The 27,294-nt window shown below is 46.7% G+C and overlaps 1 protein-coding gene across 2 annotated transcripts in view; it reads left to right on the forward strand.

Moving 5' to 3' along the window:
• The first annotated feature begins 443 nt into the window (after positions 1–443).
• Positions 444–27,294, forward strand: part of Dsp (desmoplakin) — a 46,500-nt gene continuing 19,649 nt past the window's right edge. Inside the window, exons 1-10 of one of the 2 annotated variants that reach the window (XM_055595122.1) lie at positions 444–914; positions 13,559–13,661; positions 16,316–16,464; positions 17,306–17,480; positions 21,517–21,645; positions 22,554–22,604; positions 23,744–23,905; positions 24,713–24,817; positions 25,252–25,347; positions 27,088–27,213. In XM_055595122.1, coding sequence (XP_055451097.1) covers positions 694–914; positions 13,559–13,661; positions 16,316–16,464; positions 17,306–17,480; positions 21,517–21,645; positions 22,554–22,604; positions 23,744–23,905; positions 24,713–24,817; positions 25,252–25,347; positions 27,088–27,213 — 1,317 coding nt within the window. In that variant the 5' untranslated portion in view covers positions 444–693. The remainder of the gene's footprint in view (positions 915–13,558; positions 13,662–16,315; positions 16,465–17,305; positions 17,481–21,516; positions 21,646–22,553; positions 22,605–23,743; positions 23,906–24,712; positions 24,818–25,251; positions 25,348–27,087; positions 27,214–27,294) is intronic. The other variant, XM_055595123.1, reaches the window with a different exon arrangement.

Genomic DNA, 27,294 nt, shown 5'->3' on the forward strand with positions numbered 1-27,294 from the left:
CACAGCAGAAAACACCTGGGGTAATTTAAATGGAAGCTGGCGTGGCTTCCTGGGGACAAGCAAAAAGTCAATATTTCACTAAAGTCGTCCAATCGAGCAGTCCTTCCTGCCCGCTTCGTTTCCGCCCCTGGGAGGTAGGGGATCCTCGAAAAGTGTAGCCGTGTGGCCGAGGCTGGCTCCTAGTCCCTGGAGTCCCGGCGTCCAGAGGGGACCTGGCGGCTGGGTCCCCGCCCCTCTCCGCCGCACAGGCTGCGGTGGCGCAGGGCGGAGCCGCAGGTTGGGGAGGGCGGCCCCAGGCGTCGGTGACACCGTGTGTGTGTGGGGGGGGGGGGGGGGGGGGGGGGGCGGGGGAGGCGAGGCGGCCGCACCTCGCCCTGGGAAGCAGCCGGCCAGGTGTGGCCTGGGCGCCCGGTGCCAGCGGGGAGGAGACTCGCGCCGCCCCGACCAACACCAACACCCAGGCGCGACCCAGCTCCTCTGAGCCTCGGCCGCCCTGCGAGCCACACAGCTCCGCTCCGGCTCCCGCGCGCGCGCGCCCGCCCAGCCAGTCGCCGTCCCCATCTCCGCCCTGCGCCCTCGGCCGCCGCTCTCCCGCGCCCCGCGCTCCCCCTCCGGGAGCCCCTCGCGTGCTCCCAGGCGACGCCTGGCGTATGCCGCGGCCCTGAGCCGGCCCTCTCCTGAGTGCCCGCCGACATGAGCTGCAACGGCGGCTCCCACCCGCGGATCAACACGCTGGGTCGCATGACCCGCGCGGAGTCCGGCCCCGACCTGCGCTACGAGATGACCTACGGCGGCGGCGGCGGTGGCGGCGGCGGTGGTGGCGGCGGCGGCGGCGGCGGGGGCGGTGGCACCAGCAGGATGTACTACTCCCGGCGCTGCACCGTCACCAACGACCAGAACTCCGACGGCTACTGGTGGGTACCGGCCCGAGCCAGGACCTTAGGCCAGGGAGGGGCCGAGCAGGAAACCCAGGTCCAGGCCGAGGAAAGCGCTTCGCCCGAGGTCACGGAAGCGCACGCCCGGGTGTCCAGGCGCCCAGCGCTCGCCGCTGGCACCGGGGAGCGTGGGTGTGCGCGGGACCCCGGCGACGGCCCCCCCGAGAGCCTTAGTCCCCCACCTCGCTTCTGCCCTGGAGGGTGGCCCTAGAGGCGCCACCTCCTCCCACAACCGCCGTGGAGGACTGCCATGGTCGGCGGGGACGCAGGTCTCTCGGTTGTCCCCCCCGCCCCTCCCCCCTCCCGGTTGTCCCCTGCAAGGTGGACCCTGCCGTGATCGCCTTTGTTCCAGCCGTCGGGTGAGAGGTCGGGCGAGGCGGAGCTGCGGCCACGCCACCCGGCTTGCAAACTAGTGAAAAGTAAAACTTTGGGAAGGGGTGGAGTCCCCTTTGCTGTCCGGTAGCCTAGGAGCAACTCCCGGGCGACGGCGGCGGCGCCCGAGGGTATTTGCATGAAGGTTGTGCCCCGCTCACGACGTGAAAATCCGGTCACGCAAATGGGGCTCCCTTGCAGGGATGGCCTGTGGGGCGTGGGTACAAGCTCGGCCTGGCCAGGCCTCTTCCCTCTCCCGCTCCCCTTGGCCACTTGGTAACCCCGATTGCACCCGGGGCCCCGCGCCTCTTGGGTGAGTCTCCCGGGTGATTGCAGTAAGTGTGGCTCAGGGCTCCGTGTTAGTCATCTCTTTGATGTGTGTAGAGGGGGCTCGGGTGCTGGCTGAGGGGGTGACCCCTGAGAAAGCACGGTGGCGCCCAGGCCGGGGAGCCCTGGAGGAACCCAGGGCACAGTGGGCTGGGTCTTTTTTTTTTTTTTCCACGGGATCGCCGGGTAAATAGAGCGAGGGAGTCGCGGGTGGGTGGGAGAAGGTAATAAGCATCCTTTCGCACATTCCCCAGAGGTGCTTTCTGCAAGCCCACGTGAGCCGTGAGACTTTGGCGACCCGCCCCTTCCCAGCCCTACCCTGGTCGCGCCCCTGGGAAAGAGGCGGCCGCCCCAGTACCTTAATGTTTCCCGGCGCTGTGGCCGCGGGCGGAGGAGGAGGAACCTGATGGCTCTGGCGGAGTTTTGTTTTGCCAGCAGTTTTAGGGACCGGGCCGGCCTTCCAGTTGCAACTTGTTTTCTGTGTCTTTATTTATTGCTCGGCCATCAGGATGCCTTTTCTCATTTTTAGAGACCTTTGTTTTCTGAACAAAACGTGCCCGGGGAATTTTGAGAAACGATTGTGTCGGGTAACAGCAGGCTTAAAAACTTGGTTTTTAAAGTTTATTTTAAAAATTAGCCGGCCACCTAAATCTCAGAATTACTTTTCTGTCTGAGCCTTCTCGGAATTAAGGAACCCATTCCTTTAAATGTGTGGATTATACAGACTTTTTAGTAGTTCTTTTCAGCACTTTATAAATCAAGTTTTTTAAAATTATTATATTAGTCTGCTTCTGTCAGCCTAGGTTTCTTATCTTTGTTATTTTTACTTTATTGGGAAGCAAACCAAAGGTTTTGTAGACACCAGACAAGTGTTCTCCTGATCTATACTCCCATTCCTCTTAAACTGATAACCATCAGCGCCTAGTAATTGGTTATTTTACTCCTTGGCTTATAATTTTATAGAGATTTAATATTTTCAATTTATTCATTGATACACGAGCCGCGTAAAGGTACATGTCTTATTAGGATTCTTCCCTAACACACTTAATTTGGAGGAGGAGCGATGTTTTTCCATTATGCAGTATTTCTGTATCTCCCTCTACCGCCCCCCCCCCCCCAAAAAAAAGCGCCTATTTATAAACCTGTCAAGCGCTGTATATTCTGGACAGGAGAGCAGGCTGACGTGGAATATGACTTCACTTTGATAAAGGATTTTTTTTTTTTTTTTTCACTAAGGATTGATGTTGGTCAGTGGCGCTCCCTGCAGGGTGTCAAGGGGTAGCCTTGAGTCAGAGGCTTGCCATTCTTCTCTGGAGACCCAGGTGACAGAGCCCCCTCCCCCAAGCCTGTTGGACCTGTCCTGGTGCTGCTGAGTAGAAAATGGCCCATAAATGCTGACTTCTGCATTTTCAGTTAATGGAGACTGAGTGGGGAGTCCGACCGTGTTCCCGGACCTGTTTTTCTGGTAGCATTTTAATTTTGTGTGGAGGGAGCTGTTTGCTCATCGCTCAGGTTTTGCAGAATTAGGTGGTCCTGTCTGCCCAGGAGAGCTAGGGACCTCTGCTAAATGAACAATTAAAATTTTAATGAGTATTTTTTTCTGGATTTTTTTTTTCCTTTTTCTCTCTACAAAAATCAGTGTGGAAACTACTAGTTGAATTTAAACTTCTTTGTGTCTAATAATGTTGCATTAGTTGGTGATTTTTGAAATAAGTGTACGTAGCCCTTCCTGTGTAAACCAGTCACTGCCTGTAGAGAACTCGGATCTTTTTTTGCTATTGAAATCACCTTCAAGTGTCTCTCCTCTCTCTCTCTCTCTTTCGGTTTAGCTCTTGTCCATTTTCAGAACAGTTTTAGATCACATTTACACTATAATACCCTCTCCTTCCTCTGGCATCACCTGTTCTGTGTGTCTTTATTTTAGGTTAGATGGGATCTATAACTACTTTAACTCCTCCTTGCGTTCTACTTAATTAATGGTTAGTAAGTGTTACCTGCTTGGTAATATAAAAGGCATGAATTTTGAAAATAAACTTTGGAGGTTTTTTTTCTTACTGAAGAAAGAACATCATATTAATGTTCTTTTCAATTAAAGTAGAAGTTCTGTAGTCTTATTCTTCTAGCTAAAATAGAATACTAATCACAAAAATATATTTGTCACCGAGGTAGCCAGATCTTACACTGAGTTCTTCCACCAATCAAAGTGTAGGTGTATAGGTGTTTGTAGGTGGATTAAAAGTGCGAGGCACTAAGCTTCAGAAATATGTGCTTCTGACGTTAAGGCTTGTTCTTGTCCATGTCCCGATCTCATTATTTCAAAACCAAAACAGAGGCTGAGAATGTGCTCAGGAGAAGAGCCCTGGCTAGGCATACTACATCCTCAGCACAGCAAATCAAAATAATAACAACAGTAAATAATAATAGCAGTAAAAGAAGCCAGAACCAACCCAAGAGGCAAGCCTCTAAGCTTCAGAGTAAAAGAGAACACTAAGGATTGCCCAGCCTCACCTTGCTCTTCCCACACTCACTTCTGCACTAGTCAGGCATTGTCACACTTAATGTAAAATTCCATTTTTCCCCCCTATTGACTTAGCAAGTATCTTCTGAGCATCTGCTGCATGCATGTGTGATGTTTATGGAGAATTAAGGTGAACAAACCAAAAGCTTGAGAGTAGCGTGTACCCTGAGACTGCACAAATACTAAGATGCAAAAGGGTGGAATTCATACACACACACATACAAGAGAGAGAGAGAGAGAGAGAGAGAGAGAGAGAGAGAGGAGGAGGAGTATCTTCAAAGCTTTCACAGGCAGAGATAACATCTATCATGGGGGAATTGGTGAGACTTTATGAAAGAAAATGGTGTTTGCTTAGTGTAGTAATTCAGCTGATATAGATGGATGTACAGAGCAGGGGAATGTTCAAGAGGTATCTAGAGCAGGCTCCTTGTTGAACAGTCACTGAAAAGTAGAAAGCAGTGAGGAGGAAGGGGAAGCCTGGCAGAAGGATTTGGCTAGAGGTGGGATCCACGGCAGGTTTTCATTGCCACCAGAGTCTCCTCCACTCAAGGGCTCAGGGAGATTGGTGGTTGCTGAGCCTCAGCAGGGTTTCCTCTGTGACAGCTCTGTGGGGCCTAGCGCCCTGTGCACAACCTGCCCGGAGTCTGGGTGAGATGGCCGGCCTCCCATGCTCCTCTGCAGGAGGATGAGGGGAAAGTCTGGGTCTGGGTGGTGCAGTGGGTGGGAAAGTAGACACTGCCTAGGTGGAGTGACAGCTTCAGCCAACACCTGCGTGTGAGATGTTCAGAGAATCTGAGGACACACAAAGCCCAGAACCTAAGCCACTCAGAGGAGGCATATTGAAGTGATGGCAAAATAAGATTCAATATATAGCAGATAACCCTGGAGTTGTTATTAAACCTGGATAAATCGTGTATTTTATGAAACGTCAGATCCTGGTTAATGATAGCTCCCATCACTACCGGGCACCTGTGATAAGTCAGGTATTATGCAAGCCTCAGACCTCACAACCAGCATCCCAACTCACAGATGGGAAACTGAGGTTAAAGCAGTTAAAAAAAAACTTTGTGCAAGGTCTCACAGCTAGCAAGTGGTCGAATTTGTTTTCGAGGTTATCACCATCTGAGAAAAGATCGAAAACGTCTGCTTTTAGAATTCACCTTTTCTCTTTGCAAACTTTTTCCTAGCCAATACAACTTTTTACTTCATTTTAATTCTGTGGCACCCTCATTCTGCATTCTGTGAGATACTTATTTCCTAATGCATTGCTTTATTTTGTTAATTCCCTTGTGAAGAGTTTCATGGGCTTAGAAAAACCCCACCCAACAGGAGTCTGTATTATGTAGAGTAATTGTTGATTCTGTATTATGCCATCTGATTATTATTTAATGGGACTAAACAGCTTTCAACAGTAGTTTATTTTTATTATTATTATTTTTTTTTTTCTAAACGCGGGCTGGGTTTCATTGTCATTCAGGAGATTGAGATGGCTGCTGACATTCTGGATGTCCCAGAGCTGACTTCTTAAGGTGGAGCAAAGAGAAAAACGGGTGTGACTTAAAGAGTCCAGCTTGACTTGGGCAACCAGTCTTTCCAGATGAGGAACTTGTAGAAGATTTTAGAAGTGTTTCAGTCTGGAAGAGTGGCTCGGAGCTCTGCTCCCTGCTTGCCTCTTCTTCTCTGTCCTGTTGGGTCCCAGTGGCCCTGACTCTTAAAAACTGAAAATGGCTAGATGTGGTTTTGGAGCTGAAGCCACAGCCCTGAAGATCCCAAGACCAAAACAACAAGACAATGAGCCATCATTGGAAGCAACATCCTAAAAGATGCTAGCTCAGACCCACAATGTATGTCTTGCCACGGATGCATTGGGTTGGAGGAGTTCCTGTACTTTGTAGCCATAAATGAGAACTCTACATTTCATCAAAATGAGGACCCTTTACTGAGAAGTAATAGCAAACAGTTGAAGGATTTGCTTGGAAATAAGATTTTTGACACACACACATCACAATAAAATCAAACAAATAAGGAAGTAATTTTTCTCTGAAATTTTTTTACTCCTTCAAGAATTCTTTCATACTCCTAAACTATATCATTTTTAATTAATTGCCTGAAGTAGCTGTTTTTGAGTCTTAGAGGACTCCTGAAAATGCCCCATACTTGATACTTAATCTGTTCCTTCTCTTTCCCTTCTTAAATACTAGTTTATTTTAATGGCTACGCTACAGCAGAAAAAAAAAAAAAAGTATGTATCTCAGAGTACCCTGCAGAATTTCAGTGTATGAATCCGCAATCATTTCTTTGTTTTCCTCTAGGTTTGTGTCTACTTTTTCTGTACACCGTCCTTAAAATAATAGCTTGGGGCAAAGACAGAAACACAAAAAGGAAATTTCAGAACGATGTCTTAACCGCAGGAGACAGATAGGCAGAGCTGCTGGAGCTCATGTCTATTGCACTCTGCAGACCTAACTACCTACTGAGGCCTCCCCTACCCCCCTGGAGGTGGGTGTTCCCACTTTTTGGACATGCAGCTTGCGTGCCAGTCCAGCTTGGTTAAAGTCACAGACTGTAGCGCTGGGAGTGGCTGAGCTGGGAGTGAGCTCCATTGGTGCCCACTTTGGGGTCTCTTCGAAGACTGTAGCGGTGGGGCTGCTTTGTCCCATAATCTGCAGCCTGAAACATAGAATATTGTTTCCACAGTTTTTGGTTTTCTGCCTTTCCCAAGACAGTGTCTCTTTGTGTAGCCCTGCACGCCTTCTGTCTAGCTCTGTACACCAGGTCAGCCTCAAATTCACAGAGCTCCACCTGCCCCAGCTTCCAGAGTGCTGGGGTTAAATGTGTGTACCGCCACCTGGCCACAGTTGTTACGCTAGGACAAAATTTAAGGTCAGAGGAGACCTGTTCATCTCCATCAATAGGGAAAAGCCCTTCATTCACTCCTTGGTTGGGGTGGGGGGACAGAGACTGGGGTAGATGCTTGGTTGAGCTTCTGAGTCAGGGCGATCAGTTTAATGTCATCAAATAGTCATGACTTTGCCTTTGGTTTTCATCTGTTTTACTAAGCCAAACAGGCAGGCGCTGGGCACCTGCAGTGTGCAAAGCCTCATGTTGTTAAGTGCATGTAGGAGGGGAAGGCGAAGGTGTGGGGTGGCCACACCTGTGTGTAAGTAAGTCTCCAAGAAGAGGGGGCAGGTAAGCCCTGGGGTGGGATGGCCATCCAGCAACTCAGCTGGCGGCTAGGGTGTTTAGTGAGTCAACCTTATGTGAGATAAAATTATACTTTTGTTTGTTTGTTTGTTTTACTTAAGAGTCTTTGAGGAAACTAACAATGTATGATACACTAAAGACACTTTGAAAATTAGAAAGAAAGAATTGATTAGGGTTTAAGAGTAAAGCATTATGTAGTAAATTTTCACAGACATTTACTGAGGTCTTTTTGGAGGTATTGTTTGATGAACCTGAACACAGAGAAACATAGCACTTGATTCTGGGCATGCAAGACTCCAAACAATACAAGGGAAGAAGGGAGAGAGAGAGGAAGAGATAGAGGAAGGAAAGATGTAATCTGTGGAAGAGAATATGTACACACAGAAAGGAGGCATGGATGTCCAATGGGCAATAAAAGTTATTATGGAGTTATTTTGTAAAACAAAGCATTTTTACCTCATAATGTTGCATGCCTGTCATCAAATTTTCCTTTCTATAATATTCTGGAAGCAGATGTTCAACTAATGCCTTAAGATAGCTAATTTTGGAATATATATTTTTTCTTTTAAGAAAAGAATGTTATTTGAACATGTTAAGATAAAATATAGCTGGTTGCTGTTCACGTACATAATTGTGTGATCTGTCTTTGGAGTTAACTCCAGAATGTGTTTTCCTTTTATCCCCTGAAGAAGGGATCCTTTTACAAAAGCTTAGAGCCAGTCTTGTTTAAACAAGTTTTAGAATGAATTTTTAAAAATGTTTGCGCAGGCAGGTTCTGTGCCGGATGAGTCATTTGTCTTTCTGAGTTTGAGGATAAAATGATGCCAGTAGCCTTAATCTTCTAAGGATGACTCTTTTAATTTCCCAGGAATAGCTATACCTTTTAGCTTACAAGTCAATAGTCTTATCATTTAACCCAAATAAGCTTCACACACACACACACACACACACACACACACACACACACACACACAAATCTTCTATGTTCTCCCTCTATAAAATAGAACACATTTTTAACTGGAACCTAGATGCTGGATGCTCAATAGTTCAATTCTGAGCGAGGTGTATCAACTTCCCACTTTGGGCTGGGAATGAGGCTCAGATGTCAGAGTGCTTGCCTAGGCCAGAGCCCTGGGTAAATTCCTAGCTTGACATTGGCATAATGGCATCGTGAGCCTACCATTCAGAGGTGGAGGAAGGAGAATTGCAAGGTCCAGCCTGGGCTACAGAGTAAGCTTGAGCCCAAGCTGATGGTGTAAGACAGCAGTAGAACCCTTGCTTAACTAACCCTTGCTTGATGACTGGGGTTCAATTCCTAGTACAAAAATAAAAAAATAAAATAAAATAAAATAAATGTAAAAAAGGAGAAGAAGAAGGGAAAGAAAGAGGAGTGTGTTCTCTGAAGCTGCTCCCCAACTCTCACTGTGAGCCGTCTGCACTCACTCACTGCAAGCCAAGAAAATGGATGTCTGACCTAGTGGATCAGATCCTCCCTGCCTGCACTTCTCCTTGGCTGAGCACAGCCAGCTCTGTGTGTGGAACATCCTCTGGGGCTGAGATGCCAGGATGGATGCTCTCCCCGACCTCCATTGCTAACCTCAGCTGGCCAGAATCTGTCTTTCGAGCTGGACAGGGCCAATGTGCACCCAGCTGTCCTTCTTACCTCAGTTAGAAGTGTGATTTTTACAGATGAAGACAGGGTACGTAGGCTTTCTTTAGCAGTGAGATAACAGGGCTCTCTCTGCTACCCACGGTTTCTCCTTCTGCTCTTTCAGTTGCCTTTGGTCAACCAGTGTCCAAAAATACCAAATAGACATCAGGCAGGGGTGGTGGCTCGAGGCTGTAATCTGAGCACTGGGGAGATAGAGGCAGGATCAGAAACTCAAGGTTACCCTTAGCTCTAGAGCCAGTTTGAGTCCAACTCGGGAGCATGAGATCTTGTCTCAAAAGCCAACCATACAAAAACCAAAACAAAACAAGCAAAAAAGTGGATAAATCTAGAAATAAATATTCCAAAGTTTGACATGCCCTTTACTACTTATATTTATGAGTAGTTATATTTGTTCTATTTTATTACTCTATTCTCTTATTGTACCTGATTTATAGATTAAGCATCACCATATAATCCGTACTGTGAAAAAAATTTTTTTTTTCTGAGACAGAGTTTCTCTGTATAACAATAGCCCTGACTATCCTGGAACTCTTTTTGTAGACCAGGCTGGCTTCAAACTCACAGAGATCCACCTGCCTCTGCCTCCTGAATGCTGGCATTGAAGAGGTATGCCACCATGCCAGCTTGTGAAAACAGATTTTTAAAAACAGGATTCACACCTGGTTTGGTGGCTGTAATTCCAGTGCTCGGAAAGCCAGGACAGGATTACTATGAGTCTGATGTCAGCCTGGCAACAGTGAATTCTGGGCTAGCCTGTGCTATAGAGTGAGATGCTTCTTCAACAACACATAGGATTCAGTATTCTTCACGGTTTCAGACATCTTTCGGAGAGTCTTGGCACTCAGCCACTTGGATAAAGGTGAAATAGTAAATTAGACAAATAACAATTGCAGAGGTTCTTACTTTCATTATTCAAACGATTTAATCTTTTTTTTTTTCAGCCTTAAACTTGATTTCTGTGTAGCTCGCTTCCTCATTTACTGAAATGCAAGGCAAAACACAGGGTTAGTGTATCAGAGGCAGGGGGAAACATTTTTCAAGTCCTTTAGTAAAGGGAGAGGAGGTTTTTGTTTTGTTTTGTTTTAAAAATTATTAACAGCACATGGAATTTACTTTTTGATAGATTATTCACGCATGTGTGGGCTGAGGAGAAGGAAAAAGATGTCTTGGCTTATGTAGGATCCAATAGTTCTCTAAAAACAGAACTGTCTTCCAGAACGAGCAGGGCATAAGGGAGCAGAGCAGACCCCACAGCTTTGGCCTGGTCTGTCCTTGCCCCCAGCTCCTGCTCTCTGGAGGCGCCTCTCTGGAGGTGACTGTGAGGTGACTGTCATATAGCATCCTAGAAGCGGGGTTTCAGGCGGCCCAGAGTTTACATTTTGTTGTCCACAGGATTTCATCTTGTAAATCGACTTAAAATGTGTACGAAACTTCAGATACAGTTATCCACAATTGGATAGTTCGAACTTCCTGCTCCTGGACATATGTGGTGCGTGTGTATGTGTGTGATGTTTGAGTGTGTGTGTTCTGTGTGGTGTGTGTGTGTGTTGTGTGTGTATACTGTGTGTGTGTTGGGGGTGGGGTGTGTGTGTGTTGTGTGTGGGTATGTGTGTGTTGTATGTGTATACTGTGTGTTGGGGGTGGGGTGTATGTGTGTGTGTTGTGTGTGTGTGTAGGTGTGTGTACATGTGCACCCTATGAGTGAACCCACAGCCTCACTCTTGTTAAGCACTTCCTTTACCAGCCAAAAACTTAATACTATTTTATTCCGAAATAGATTTTGATTTATAGGAAAGTTGCCACGATGGTACAAAGTTCTTAAATATGCCGTACCCAGTGGCCCTCAATTGTCTGTCTTACGGCTTAGTTTATGGTAGTTTTTACCATGGCACACCTTGTTAAATCAGTTAAGAAAGTCTGGCTTTTATGGTGTGGAGATGACTCATTCACTGATGTTCTCAGAACTGGCATTCTTTGTGGACACCAGTGTCTGAGCCCCCTTGCTGAAGAGAACTTTCCAAATGTTTCAGAAGAAAGTCACTCAGCCTTTCAATGAAAGAAACAAGCAAGCTGTGAATCCTAGTACTCAAGAAGCTGAGGCAGGAGGATTACTTATAAGAGTGAGGCCAGACTGGGCTACATAGTGAATTTCAGGCCAGTGTAGGCTTTGGAGTGAGACTTTGTCTCAAATAACCAAAATATTAAAAGGAGAGAAAAAAAAAGAGAAGAAAAATAAGAACAATTGTAATTATATGGGACTTTCCCAAACACTCCCTCCTTTCCTTTCTTCCTTTCTCCCTTCTTTATTTTATGTAGGATCTCACCACTGCCCAGCTTGATTCTGAACTCCTTAACTGAAGCCATCTTCTCACCAGCCTCCCAAAAGACCTTCGTGATTTCTTACGTATCCTAGAATTCTCAATGAGTTTCCAGTGTTTCTCCATTTTCCCCTTTGTTTCTTGTGTTTCCTCCCACTTTCTGGCAGGTAATTGGGAAAGTGTTGTAAGGCGGCTGGAATTCTGTACAAGTTAGGACAACAGATGTTAGTCTTGTCTGTGTCCCGGCGGTGTGGGAATCATGCCAGCTTTCCTGTGTAATGCTGAGCGGAAGAGATGGGTTGTACTCATGGCGCAGGAGTGGGGAACGCTGTCCAGGTTTTGACAGGTGGACGCTCAGGCAGTGCGCTGCCTGGGCCTGCCTCGGGGAGCCAGTGTCGTCATTTGGGAGCGGTTCCCAGGGAAGGCTGGGATCCTCACCCACGGCTAGCCAGTGCTGGCTTGCTGGGGAGACTTATTTGCAGGGAGGAACCCCAAAGAAGTGGCAGAGGGAAAAAGGAAGAAAATGCTTTCCTGTGGTGTGGTACGATGAAGTCACAGGCACTGTGGGAGAGGTTCCCACGTTCATGTGGGCCTCCCCACCTGGGTGTGTTATAGCTATTGTTTTTCTTCCCCCCCCCTCAGTGCTAAGTTTACAACCGAGGGCACATGCCACAATCCCTAGCTCAATTACCCCCATCTCCTCCTTTTTAAACGATGGGATTCTTTGGGGTGTGGAGAGATGGCTCCGCTGTAAAGAGCACTCACTGATCTTGCAGAGGATCTAAGTTCAGGTCCTAGCACCAAGGTTGGGCAGCTCACAACCGTCCTCGGCACCAGTTCTAGTGGCTCAGATCCCCTCCTGCCTCCTCGGGCACCTAAGCTCAGGTGCACAGGCATACATCCATCTCCAAAAGTTAAAACTAAACAAACCTTCAGAGCAAGATGTAGAGGGGAACACCCAGAAGCAGTTTGTACCTGCTTCTCTCAGTGTGAGACATCACACTGAGAGAAGCAGGTACAAACTGGAGCTGGCTGAAGGACCAGGTGCCTCTAAAGCCCTATAAGGAAGTTCCTGTAAAGTGTGTGTGTGTGTGTGTGTGTGTGTGTGTGTGTGCACATACACAGGTGTCCTTGATTCTTTGGAATTGGAGTTACAGATACTTCGTGTATGAACTGCGAGGTGTGGGTGTTGGAAACTGAATCCGGGTCCTCTGTGAGAGTGGGGAATGCGCTTAACCACTGAGCTGGCTCTGTATCCCCCAAGTCTAGCATCTTGCAGCATTTTCGTCTGTCCTTTTCATACACAGTGAACATAAGTTGATGTGCTTTAAATCTCCCTCAAGCCAAGCTGCAGTACGTAGGTGGGATGAGGCTTGATTTCTCTCCTCAAATTAAGAACATAGACCAAGCCTCCTTGTGGGAAGGAACTTCTGTTCAAGAGCTGTTCCCTCTTTTCCCTCATACCGGGATTTGCTCTTGCTGCCTCTTAAGGTGACCGTGGGAATGCTTTTTGTAGAACTAGCTTTGCTCTTGTCTCCTATGGCTGGATTTGCTGGTGACATCACTGTGCCTGACCTGCTGACATCTTGCCATAGAAGGACATGTGCCGGGGACCAGGCTGTCAGGAGGGAGTAGGAAGAATGACAGACCGGATGAGATCACTGGCTGCCGTTGCTGGTCATGTGGACCTGAGGGGAAAGGGCTTTGAAGGACGTTTTTGTGTTAATCTATGAACTTTTGGTGGCACATGCTCTAGTCCCAGCACTTGGGAGGCAGAGACAAAGAACTCTATGAGTTCGAGGCCAGCCTGGTCTACAGTGTAAGTTCCAGACCAGCCAGGGATATACAGTGAGACCCTGTCTCAAACAAACTTAAACCAAAACAGAGTTGAGTAGATTAGAAAATATGATACCTATTTGAATTTCCCTGACCTGATAATTGTACTATGGTTATATAATTAGTTTTTCTTCATTCTCAGGAAATATATACTGAAATATTTTGGTGTGAAAAGGCACTGTCATTGTCCAATGGGTCATGAAAGGGTGATATATCCACTCACACGTGTTTAATGGGGAAGCATCAATGCGTGAACAATTGTGGTGCCTGGGTGAAGAGTTTCGCAGGACCACTTTAGTGCAGCTTTTGTGAAAGTTTGGTGTTTCTTTTAGGTTGATAAAAGTCATCTCATGTCTGGGTTTCTCTGTCTCCATAGTCAAACCGGCACCATGTCCAGGCATCAGAACCAGAACACTATCCAAGAGCTTCTGCAAACCTGTGCGGACTGTCTGATGCGGGCGGAGCTGATCGCTCAGCCGGTAAGCTCTGTTCTCCAGAGGCTGGTCCTCACCCACTCTTGCTTCTGAGGAGCTCAGACCCTTGTCACAGCCCATATAGCAGTGTTGTTGGGCCTCTCAGATCTGTCTAGAGATGATCCCTTCAGACCAGAAGAGACAGGGGCATTATCTTAATCTATTTTCTTATTTATTTATTACATCTATTTTTATTTTTTATGTTCATTGGCGTTTTGCCTGAATGTGTGTCTCTGTGGTGTGAGGAGGGTGCCGGATCTTGGAGTTATAGACAGTTGTGAGCTGCCACGTGGGTGCTGGGAATTGAACCTGGGTCCATCTGGAAGAGCAGTCAGTGTTCTTAACCTCTGAGCCATCTCTCCAGCCCCCCTAATCTATTTTCTGTTGCTAGTAACAATGCCACAGACTGGGGAAGCTATAAAGAGGTTTGTTTTGGCTCATGGTTCTGGCCGGAGCTGAGGGCAGCGTCTGGCAATGACCTCCTTCTTGGCAGAGTCCCTGGGTGGCAGAAGGCATCCCATGGCAACAGACAAAGAACACACAACACTCCTAGCCAACTTGGCTCTTATAACAGACTCACTTTGAAGATAACCTGTTCATCCACTAATCACACGAATTGATTAGTCACCTCGTAAAGTTCTCACTTTTGAGGGGGTTTGTGTTGAGACAGGGTTTCGCCTTGGCTGTCCCAGAACTCGCTCTGTAGACCAGGCTGGCCTGGAACTCGGAGATCCACCTGCCTCTGCTGGGAATAAAGGTGTGCCCCACCACACCCACCAAGTTTTCGCTTTTTAACAGATTCTTTTCACTTTTATCTTCTGTGTCTGGGTGTTTTGCCTGCACGTATGTCTGTGCTCTGCATGCCTAGTGCCTGCTGAGGCCAGAAGTGGGTGTCAGATCCTCTGGAATTGGAGTAATAGATGAGCATCTGTGTGGGTTCTGGGACTCAAACCTGGGTCGTCTGGAAGAGCTGTGTGTTACATTAACCACGGAGCTAGCTCTCCAGCCCTAAGTCCTTTCACAACACAGTAGGGCTTACAGCAGCTCTCGATTGTCCAGAAGCTGACTAGCGAATGATGGGTGGTAATAAAATTGTCTATTTCTTCTGAGTGGTGATGTTTTCAGCACAGGAGTTGAGATCTAGTGTCTCCGGGGCCCGACCTTCATGCTTGGGTCACCTCTATAACCTGCCAAACTGTGAACATTTTAATCCAGAAAGTTCATGTGTGGTTTTTGTTTTGAGTTTGATGGCTATCGTGATGTTCTAGTTTCTTAATTTAGATACTGTGTAGGTTCTCATAATACCCGATCAAAAGAATATGCTGTCACATGCCAAGGACCACAGCCAGCACTTGGGAAGCAGAGGAGTCTAGGTTTGAGGCCAGCCTAAGCTGTATATTGAAATTCTGCTGATGAACTGGAAGGGAAAGAGGGTGCAGGGGAGAGAGGAGGGAAGGAGAAGGGGGAGAATACATATTTTTAGCTCATGGTAAAAGGGTGTTAGGGGTCAGCAGACTAGTTCGCTATGATACACGCTCCCTTGCCTCCTCCCAAACCTGGCTGGGTTCCTGCATGCAAAGCAGGGATGGGTGTCAGCCCTTCATGTCGAACACACATACAGACCTGGATGTGTGGAGTCTAGAGCGGCTGTGGGTGCATTTTCATACCACAGCGCCCCCCCACCCCGTTCCTTCCTGTTGACGTGCATTCAAATGTTAAGGTGGGTGCTTGGGGGGCAGTGTCACATCTGCTAACATCTTGGTGTGCAGAAGTAAGATTCCCTCGGCTGAAGGAGAGCAGCAGAGAGCAGCAGAGAGCAGCAGGTGGAAAACGGGGGGGGGGGGGGGGGGGGGGGGGGGGGGGGGCCGGGGGGGGAGGGGGGGGGGGGGGGGGGGGGGGAGGGGCGGTGACTGCCGAAGGGTTCCGAAGGCGGAGAGGGGGCCTTCTGTTTAAAAAAACAACTTTAGTGTGAAGCAGAGACTCGTGAGAAGCTACAAAAGTGTGTAGCGGGGTCTCACGTTCCTGCCACCAAGTCCCCCCAACACCAAGTCCCCCCAACACCAAGTCCCCCCAACACCAAGTCCCCCCTCCAGTGGTGACATCTGACATAACTGTAGGGTATCATTCCCCTCCCACACTAAATAATACAGAATTTAAAAGATTTTGAACTGTTTTTATTACATCTAGTGTGTGTGCGCGCATGCCTGCGTGCGTGCGTGCGTGTGTGCACATGCTTGTGTGTATGTGAGTGAGTGGGTGCCAGGGAGATGCATGTGGACATGAGAGAACAATGAAAGTTGTTGGAGTTGGTTCTCTCCTTCTGCCACTCGGGTCCCAGGTATTGATCTCAGATTACCAGGCTTGGTGGCAGGTGCCTTTACCCACTGAGCCACTTCATTGCCCCCCCCCCTTTTCTTTTTCTAAGCCGGGGTCTCTGGGTAGTACAGGTGGGCCCCAGACTCCTGATCCTCCTGCCTCACTCTCCAAAGGTGTGGAATTACAGGTGTGTGCCACTACGCTCTTGGTTCAGTTAAAAATAAGCTGTTTGACCAGGGCGCTGATACTATCTGCTGTATCACAGCGGAAGGCTTGCTCCCAGTGATGCGCATGAAGTTTTTCCTTACAGGCTTACAGATGTTCACGTAAATTCTTTCTGCCAGGAGCTCAAGTATGGAGACGGAATGACGCTGTTGAGGGACAGAGAGCTGGATGACTGCTTTACACAAGCCAATGATCTCATGGAGACCACGGATAGCTTGATCCGGGAGCTGCGGCAGATGGGCCAGCCATGTGATGCGTATCAGAAAAGGTATTGCCTGCAGAGCATGCTTGGGGGACCTCTGGCAGGTGACCTTAGGCCTTTAATCCAGAGGACGCACACACATTCCCCAAGAACACCTTCCTTACTTGGGATTTTGCAGCGTTATCTATTTCAAATATAAAACTGCAAACTTCATCTTCTGTGGACCCCCAGAGAGGCTGTTAGAATTAAATAGACCTCCAAAAAGAAAAATGACCATTCAAAAACTCTGGCTCTTCCTGGAATGGTAGCAGAGCCCTGTGGTCCTGGGTATCTGGGAAGCCAAAGGAGGAGGATGAAACGTTCAAGGCTTGCCTGGACAATTCAGTGGATGTGCTAGAGTACTTGCCTAGCGTACAGACAGGAAGTCTTGGGTCCAGTCCCCAGGGCTGTAAAAACTCCAGGGTAGTTTAAAGAGCTGCATGGGTCCTGAGCCTCCCCTCCGCTTAGACAGCGGCATCTTGTGAAGCACCTCACTTTTCAAGAGGCTAATGCCAAGCGTTATCTAATCAAGTGAGACTCCTAGAGTTGGCAGTGACCACTCCAGAGCAGAGGTGTGTGGTCTGAATTTGCTATCCTACTAAGGTCCCAGACACTAGAAAGATAAATCCCCAGGGTGAAACTCAAGAGAAACTGAGTGGCAAAGGCAATCACGCTTTTCATGATGTTTTGGGTTGTGAGTGGCTTCCTAGCATTTATACTTCCACGCGATCAAGTAGGAAGTCATGAGGTAAAGAAGAAAAAAAAAATCTTTCAAAGCGCCATCCTCTTTCAAAGGAAACCCAGAAACAGGGAGACTTGCCCTGGGCTCTTTCCTTGCAGTGGCATCGTTGTTTCCTTTTCCTTTCAGACTGCTTCAGCTCCAGGAACAGATGCGAGCCCTTTACAAGGCCATCAGTGTGCCTCGAGTCCGAAGGGCCAGCTCCAAGGGAGGTGGAGGCTACACATGCCAGAGTGGCTCTGGCTGGGACGAGTTCACCAAACGCCTCACGGGCGAGTGTCTGGGCTGGATGAGGCAGCAGAGGGTAAGTGGTGCCCAGGCTTCCGCTTAGGCCCCCAACCCAGGTAGTTCAGATGTAGACGGCGGCACAGCCAGCCCCAGCGCTCCAGTGATAGCGATTGACCTTATCTGGCTCACACATAGGCTGAGAAGGCCATCCTCCGGCGTTTGAAATAGTAACCCAAGAGAGAAATATTAAAATTAAAAAAAAAATGATAAAATGTTATCATGTGGGAGGAGTCGGACACCGTGACACCGGGCGTTCTGGTTTGGGCTCCTCGGTTGCTTTTTGAAGTTCAGTTGTCCGGCCGTGCAAGTCTCACGTCACTCGTGTGGGCGTGGAGCCCAGTGATGGCACAAGAAGTATGTGCCGATCCTTTCCCTGCAACTGGAATTTCTACAAAGTATCTTTCAATGCTAATTACTGTTTTGTTGTTTTATGTAGTAATTAAGCCGGATAATGAACAGGTGGCCGGAGATCCATGCCGTCACCATGTTGCTGGGAATTTTATAATGAAAACCTTCTAATGAGCGGTCCTTCTTTGAGTGGTGGATGGGTTTAGGATGATACGTTGTGGAGAGATTGTTACGTAAAATTCTTAGCCGTTTTTAACCTCTCTGCTACCCCTTTCTTTGAGTCTGGGTTGAACTGTGTTGTTTGGGCTAGTTGTGAACATGCAGACTCAAGCCATTCTCTCAGCTCAACCTCCAAGAATACCTAGGAGCACAGACAAGCACCACTGCCTTTAAAAGGCTTTGGGTGAGCTGGTTGTGGTGGTGCACGTCTTTAGTCCCAGGACTTGGGAGGCAGGGGCAGGTAGATCTCTGTGAGTTCCAGACTGCGTGTACTCTTGTGTGGCGATTCTTTTTACCACGAATCATCCATTCACTCACTCATTCAGTTATTTTATACGTTTACTTGTTATTTTTATTTTTATGTGTATGGTATTTTGTCTGTGTGTACCACATCCATGCAGTGCCCGGAAGAGGGCATTGGATCTCCGGAAGTAGAGTTACAGATGGTTGTGAGCCACCGTATGGGTGCTGGGAAGCAAACCTAGGTTCTCTAAATCTAGGTTCTTTTAATCATTGAGACAGCTCTCCAGACTATAATTTCTTTTTGTTTGTTTTTGTTGTTTGTTTTTGAGACAGGGTCTTGCTTTGTATCTCATGCAAGCCTTGAACTTGTGATCCTCCTGCCTCGTCCTCCAAGATACTGACATTGTAATGTGTTCTACTGTGCCCTTCCCGACTCCACACTTATTATGAAGACTATAAACTATTAGAAGGTGGAGCAGACAGTGGTGAAAAGTCAGCAATTATCTCAGGAACTTAACCATAAACTGGCTTGCATGTCTTCACATTCCCTAAAGGCTTTTGAAAATCTATTTTATTTTATTTTTTTTGAGACAGGGTCTTGTAGAGCCCAGGCTGCCTTGAACTAGCTATGTAGCTCGGGATGACTTTGAGCTACTGAGGTCCCAGCCTTTACCTCTGGACACATTTATTGGAGGGTCACCTATAGTGGCACCATGCCAGAAAACGAGGGCTCAAAAATTATGGACCATAGTTATGAGGATGGATACTGTTGAAGACAAGATACACCCCAAATGCCAAATAATTACCTTGTGAGAGCTATAATAAAATCTTGCTTAGGAGTAGAGAGAGAGTGACAACTGCAGTCCTGAAAGGACTTGAGTTAATGGGGCTTGAACTGTCCCTTGATGGGAGGCAAGACAAACTTTGAGCCCAAGTAATTAGGAGACGCCATATCCCCTGATGTCTAAGACAGCTTGACAGTTATATTAAGTGACAGCTCAGAATTAGTCATTTTCTGTATTACTGTGGGTGTAGCTTTGTAAGAATGCTTTGTAGAGCTGGGTGTGGCTGTACATGCCTATAATCTCAGCCTAGACTACATAGGGAAACTGTCTCCAGGGTCAACAAATGGACAGACAACCACACACACACACAATTTAAACAAAAAATATTTGATTAAAAAGAAACCCTCTATATCTTTAAACTTTGGGAAATGGCATTCTCAAATGGGTGTATTGTTCCATCATTTCCTAATCCATGAACCATGCTTTTGATACTGTCAGATGGATCTCAGAATTCCCAGCAAACCAAAAGCTGTTTGATTCCTACTGTAGGGTTTGCCCGGGATTCTGTGTGGCCTTTTCCTTCTCATCCCACCTCCCCCTACACATAGTCTGAATTTTTCACTCTCCCAGGAGACCCAGCTGAGGCCTCCACTGATAAGGGATTTGGTTCCCCAGCAGCGTGTTTAGGAGGCAGACACACACCTCCTTGCCAGGTTTCTGCTTTGTTTCCCTGATCTGTGCTGCTGCTGATGGGCGAGGCAGATACTATACACCTGGCAGGTAATGAGCAGTGTGAGCTGGCCCTGGGTCATCTCCACCGTTCCAATGTGGCACCTGCTATTTCTGTTTTAAAAGCACAGGCAGTTGCAGGACAAGGCCAAAGTCCCTGCTAATAACCTTCAGTTCTCTGACTCTGAAATGACTCTTCTCTGAAGCCTTGCCAAGGACACTAGAACGTGGGTGTGGCTTAGGACAATTGTGGTCTGGTCTTGCTGCCATCCCAGCACAGGATGTTTGCCCTCGGCATGTCCGAGAGATGACACAGGTGATTTAGAAATTTACATGTACCCATGCAAAAGGAGGAACAGAGGCTGGGCTTGACCAGAATGAGACTTGCCGGGGAATGAAACCATGTTTGATTCTTTAAAAAAAGAAAAGATTTATTTGGTTGTTTGCTTATTTATTATGTATACAGTGTTCTACCTGCAAGTCAGAAGAGGGTACCAGATCTCATTATAGATGCTTGTAAGCCATTACATGGTTGCTGGGAATTGAACTCCGGACCTTTGGAAGAGCAGCCAGTGCCCTTAACCTCTAAGGCACCCTTCCAGCCCCCAATATTTCTTATTATGAAACATTCTTAAATTTCAAATCTAGCCGGATTTCACATTTTAAAAGCTAATATAAACCCATAATCATAGTATTTTTTTACCAGCATGAGTCAGAATCTTGAGTTTGCATAGTTTCTTCCTTTCTTTGAAGCAGATCATAGAGTTTTCACAGTTTGGAAGGAAATTTTGAAAATGATGTATTCCTGAGCCAACAGCTAACTGTCATTAACATTCATTAACATTCATTAACATAACGTAGGGCTGGATATGCAGCCCAAGGGTAGGGCACTTGCCTAGCTTTTGGGAGGCTGTAGGTTCAAACCTCCCCCCCCCCACATAGCAATAACAAACAAAAGATAATTTAACGAAATAAACAATGGCAACTTTTTTAGGTTAGTGATTTAGTGTGAAAGGCAGCGCATGACTGTGTCATTAATGGTTTCTGACCATGCATTTAAAAATGACTGAATAAAGAAATGTCTATTAGTACTTAAAATGTATCACATGCATACTAGCATCTAGTAATTTTTTTTATCCTTTTAAAAATGTAATTATTATTATTGTGTGCAGGGCACAGCTATGGGGGTCAGGGAACAGTTTTTGACCATCATTTCTCTCCTCTGTATTTCCTGGTTTTGGGAATGGAAATCCAGTCATTACGCTGTGTAGTGGTCCCTTTTACCCGCTGAGCCATTTTGCTAGCTCCACCCCTATACCTACATTTATATATATATATTCTCTTTCAGAAGAATGATCTAGATTGCAAGGAACCCATTACTGAAATTTTTCCTCAGTCCATCTTGGACTGGAGGCAAATTAATTGAGGATGTATTTGGTGATTCATACTTGGTAATCTCTACCCTTTAAAAAGTATTTTGGCTTCAGACATAGTTCATACATTTTCTTCTTCTTCTTTTTCTCTTGAGATGGGGCCTTGCTGTATTCTTAGGCCAGTTTTGAACACCTGTGTTCAAGTCATCTTCCTGCTTTAGCTGCCTGGGTGGCTGTATGTTTTGAGCGTTGTCTGAAGCAGGGCTGTGCATGGTATCTTGATCCCTGATGGTACAGGGAAATGATTCTGTTGCAGAGGAGGGCCAATAAAGGGTGTGCTCCCCTCTTTCTGCAGGCGGAAATGGACCTGATGGCCTGGGGTGTGGACTCAGCCTCAGTGGAACAGCATATCAACAGCCACAGGAGCATCCACAACGCCATTGGAGACTACCGCTGGCAGCTGGACAAGATCAAAGCAGATCTGGTACTTGTCACGGTCATCAGGGAGTCTATAGAAGGGTGTAGCATTTAGGAAGATTTGTCTGAAACACAAGACTATTATTTTCTTCCCAAGAGACTAGAAATTAAAACAAAACAAAACAAAACAAGAAAGCTACCTTTTGTAAAAGGGAAGTGGAAACAGATTTATGGGACCTGGAGCAGTAGTTGAACTGAATGCCAAGTGTGTGCAGGATAACATGAGTTTAAGGTTTAGAAGTAAGTGTTCGCAGAGGTGTTAGGTAGATAATTACCACAGAAAGCAAAGCATCACCGGCCAGAAGAAAATGAAGTTATCATGTAGCTTACTATATCACTGGTGAGTTGGTGAGTCCTCTTTTGGGTGGGAGTAAAGTCACATCTGTCCTGAAGGAAATTGTGTCTCCTATCAATACCTCTCCTGGGCTGGAGAAAAGCCAGACTTGGGCTGAGTGGAGAATGACAGCACCAGATAGCTGTCTGATCTCGCTGCTTGGTCCCCACCCCTACCCCGTTCCTGTGCATGAAATCGCCAACTGTAATACTTAGACCAACGCTCTGGTTTTCACGTTGCCCTGCTGTTTTACAGCTTAGACCTTCCTCTTGCCCACTTGAGTATCTGCTCAGCTTTCTCCTTCACGTCTCTAAGATCTGAAGGATCCAACATTATGTTTCCTATGGCAACTCTTTAAGTGACAGAATATTTCTTTGTGGAGAAGGGACGAGTGCCCAGGGAGGGGCCTTCAGACTATCCGGTGAAAGGTCACCATAGGCAAAAGACTTCATAGAGCAATTGCTTCTTTTTACTGACCGGGCCAAGGCCAGCACCTTAGAAGGAGGCATACAAAGGCTACACTTTCTATAGGACATCCATAATGGAGGCTAAATAATTACCTGCATTTTCTTATCTTTCAGCGTGAGAAGTCAGCAATCTACCAGCTGGAGGAGGAGTATGAAAACCTTCTGGTAAGCGCATTTAGCCACGGTTAATTCAGTTCGGTTCCTTAAGTGGTAACTGTCTCCCAGGGACCATACATGGCTAAGTGTTCAGCGAAGAGCCTGGGTGGCCACTGGCCCCCGTGTCCATGGATTATAATTTTGTTGTTGCTGATTTTCTTTTAGAATTGAAGTTTCAGAGTTTTTGTTTTGTTTTCTGAAGACCCAACACTATTCTCTTTTCAAGTTAAATTTCACATCAATGGCTCTTGGTAGATGGTTGTAAAGTGATAAAGGATTGCGCCCCTTTGAACGAGAATAAACACAAACAAAATATGTTTTCCTCACATATTTTTACCAGCCTGTCACTGTCTCATGACAGACGCTACATCAGTTGCTTGATTCCATTTTCTATGCATTTGTGTCATCTTATTGTCGCGTTTTCTACATTTCCTTGCTGGCTACAGTGCTTTTAAAATAGTGTGGCTACTGATAACACATTACTGCTCTTGTTGGCAGAGGGTATAAGATTGACAGCACCTTAAATGTGTGTGGGCAAATCCCAAAAGAGTCTAGTTCCCTTTAATTATCTAAAATTATTAAACTCAAACATCATTATCTTTTACATTTTTATTTATTATAATTGGTGTGTATGTGTGTGTGTTGTGTGTGTGTTGTGTGTGTGTTGTGTGCATGCAGGTAGGCATAGGCTATAGTGTGAATGGGGGTCACAGGACGACTTTGTAGTCATTTCTCTGTGTGGGTCCTGGGGATTGAAATCAGGTCGTCAGTCTTGTCCAGAAAATGCTTTACCTGCTGAGCCATCTGGCTGGCCTCAGACATCATTGTCTGAGCCAAGATGCTTCAGAGGCTCGAGACGTAGCTCAAGAGCAGAGTGCTTCTCTAGCGTGAGGGAGACCCTGGGTTCCCCCAGCCTTAGGGAGAAAGATGAGAAGGGCCCTGTGGAATGTTTGGATCTGAGATTGCCACGGCCCCAGGAAAGGGCCCCTGTCTGTCTGTCTGTCTGTCTGTCGTCTGTCTCTCCTGTACCAGGTGAATGCAGCAGGTTAGGAGGTTTGGGGGTAAAGAACTGCACAGCTTTATCTGCACAGTCTGCAGAGCACGCTGCTAACCTGTATCGTTGCCCTCCTGCTGCCCTCGGTCTGCAGAAAGCGTCTTTCGAGAGGATGGACCACCTGCGCCAGCTGCAGAACATCATCCAGGCCACCTCCCGAGAGATCATGTGGATCAACGACTGCGAGGAGGAGGAGCTGCTGTACGATTGGAGCGACAAGAACACCAACATCGCTCAGAAGCAGGAGGCCTTCTCCGTAAGACGCCCTACCTCACTTTTCCCTGGGCAGTGGTGGTGGTGGTGGGGAGCAGTCAGCGCTCTTAATCACTGAGCATCTCCTCAGCCTCACCCCTTTATTTTTTAAAGAGATAGGGTTTCCCTCTGTTATTCAGAAACACCACTATGTTTTGTAACTCAAATAATCATCTTGCCTTATCCTACCAAGTAGATGGGACTATCATTGCTGGCTAAACAACCCCCTTTCGCCAATTCCATTGCTTAATGTCCTGAGGGCAGTGATTCATAGGTAGGTCTGTCCAGAAACCCTCCAGTGGAGTGGATGGCCCTAGGGAACACTGGATCGAAACCTGAAATTAGGAAACAGAATGTGTCGCTCACATGTAGTCTGGAACTCTGAAATCCAGAATGGTTTCTCTGAAATTATCTGAGTGCCACCATGGTACCATAAGTAGAATATTCTACTGACTTCAGGTGGTAGTCAAAAATCCAGGAACCCCTAAAAAATTATGTAAAATTACCTTCAGGCTGTGTGGGTAGGAAACGTAAATGAATGTCTTTAGACTTGAGTCCTGTCTCCAAAATATCTTTGTGTATATGCAGATGCTCTACAATAGCAAATCCTAAATCTGAAACCCATGTGGTCCCAAACATTTGGAATTAGGAATGTTCAACATGTGTTAGTGGTAATGCTGTTGATTACCTGCATAGTCTTGGTCCGGTCATGCCCCCATGCTGTGGTTCCTGAGGACCACCTCTAAGCAGTGTAAGGTAATGGAAACCTAACTGTGACCTGCTGTAAAGGGTCTGGCGTTTTCCTTCATAGATACGCATGAGTCAACTGGAAGTCAAGGAGAAGGAACTCAACAAGCTTAAGCAAGAGAGTGATCAACTTGTCCTCAATCAGCATCCAGCTTCAGACAAAATTGAGGTGAGTTTTATGGGATTTACATTTTCATTAGGGAAAATAAACCTTTTCATAAGGGATCTCTTTGTGGGTGAATGATTCTTCTCCACTTTATTTTCTCCTTTGGGATCAGCACCCTAGGCCTGCGATTGGCATTTTGTTTTGTTTTTCCCCTGGAAAATCCAGAAATATTTTAGATCCTACAAGATGATGATCTCTGTCACAATTACTTAACTCTGTCATTGTATCACAAAAGCAGCCTTTTTTTTTTTTTTTTTTTTTTTTTTGTAAAAAAGCATTTATATGAAAGCACTGTATCCATGAACAACCATGGCCTTGTTCCAATAAAGCTTTATTTATAAATAAGAGCAGTGAGCCATGGGTCTGTGCAGGAGGTAGCCCTCTGTGCGTCTGAGTGGACATGAGGCAGCTCACGTCTTGATGTTTTCTTGTTTCAGGCATATATGGACACACTTCAGACACAATGGAGTTGGATTCTGCAAATCACGAAGTGCATTGATGTTCATCTCAAGGAAAACGCTGCCTACTTTCAGGTTTTTAGACATATCTGATCTTTAAGAAAAAAAAATCTCCATTCACGTGTGTGTGTGTGTGTGTGTGTGTGTGTGTGTGTGTGTGTGTGTGTGTATGTAGTGTGTGGTGGTCGCATGCCACAATGGTCATGTGCTCTTTAGAGAAAAACCTGCTTGAGTTGGCCCTGTTCTTCCACCATGTGGGCCTTGGTGCTAAAACTCAGGTCGTCAGATCTGGCAACAGGCATCTGTACCCACTGAGCCATCTTGCAGGCCCTGGCTGATGTTTTAGAGTGGCCATGGGACTGTGAGAAGAAACGCTGGTGTCAGTGATGAAGTCTGCCTCCAGCCCCTCTAACCATGGATTTGTGTAACTTCAGAACAAGTCAAAACTCCAGGCTTCGGTTTCTCGTGTACAAAATAAGGAGAGCAGATGCAGGGTGATCTCCAGGGAACTTTTTCTAGTCTGAGATAATATGCCACATGCGTTGTAGGGATGTGTTAATAAGCGCATATAGCTCTACATGTATGGGAATAACGGGGTCACGTGCATTGCAAAGCCATCACTACGTTATTATTATTATTATTATTTTTAGTATGATTTTGCAGCAAGGAAGCAATCTTGAAGGTATAGTGTAAGTCCTTAGTTTAGAGCAACACAGATTTGTAACAGGGTCGGCAGTTACTAGTCTGTGAATGTTCCCTGCTCCCTTCTTTTCCTTCACAGAGGCTTGGGGAGGGAGGGTGATGGTTTTTGAAGCAGAACTACTAAAATGATTGTGTTGGTTAGCTTTTCCTGGGTGTTAGTAAAACACCTAGGATAATTAAACTGGTCAACAGTTTTAGACAGTCCAGTCTGTGGCCCACGGACCTCATTATTCTGGCCAGCGAAGAGTTGGTGCATCATGGTGGGGAGTGCAGGATAGAACAGAGCTGCCAGAGAGCAAGGGGAGGAAGGTGAGGAGGCTAGGGTCTCATGATTCTCTCTGAGGGTACACCCATGATCTAAAGACCCCCATGATATTCCTTCTTCTAGAGGTTTCATCGTCCCCTGTTGTAGAAAATGGTTATTAAAATTTACTGTTAATTCATACAATTATTATGGCAGTTATTAGTCAACCTGCTATCATATCAATAAAAGACAGACACCCATTAGATTTTTAATGTACCTATACACTGGAACTGGGCAGAAACCACTCCCTAAGTTGCCTTGTTAAACCTCAGCCCCACATCCCATGCTATGTTCTTTAATTATTTCCATCCAAAACTCTCATAAACTTGCTTATGCTTTTCATCTGGGCTGCTTCTCTTCATCTCCTGATCCTCAGATCAAGCTCCTCTTAGCCACGTGGTCCTTCTTTATGATAACCTGTGGGACTCCTCTTTCTTCTCCTCCTCTCCTGTACCTTTCTACTCGTCTCTTTCCCGCCCTTGATCCTCTGTCCTCCAAGCCTGTGAACCTTAGCTCAAACTACCTCACTTCTGCCCAACCCAGATACATAGGCAACGTTATTTAGCCAATCAGGGATAACTGGGGAGGCAAAGCCTACGAACATTATTTTGGTTACCTGAGGGTTTGCACGTAGAACAGTTAGAATCTCGGGGGTTGGGGGGGAGGGCAAGCAATTAATAATCTGAATACAAGGTGGCTCCAGGTCAACCACCACAGTCCCCGTGATGCCACACTGGGAACCCAGTCTTTAACAAGCCTCTGGGTGACTAAAGTTCCTTTTCATTGACGGGGACTGTCTTCCCTAACAGTTTTTTGAAGAGGCCCAGTCAACTGAAGCCTACCTGAAGGGCCTGCAGGACTCCATTAGGAAGAAATACCCCTGCGACAAGAACATGCCCCTGCAGCACCTACTGGAGCAGATCAAAGAGCTGGAGGTACCGTGCCACGCCCAGACCCTCAGCTGCACTTGGACAGCGGGGGGGGGGGGGGGGGGGGGGGGGGGGGGGGGGGGGGGG

The sequence above is a fragment of the Psammomys obesus genome, unplaced genomic scaffold, assembly GCF_907164565.1.
Source record: "Psammomys obesus unplaced genomic scaffold, mPsaObe1.curated_primary_1811, whole genome shotgun sequence".
NCBI lineage: Eukaryota > Metazoa > Chordata > Mammalia > Rodentia > Muridae > Psammomys > Psammomys obesus.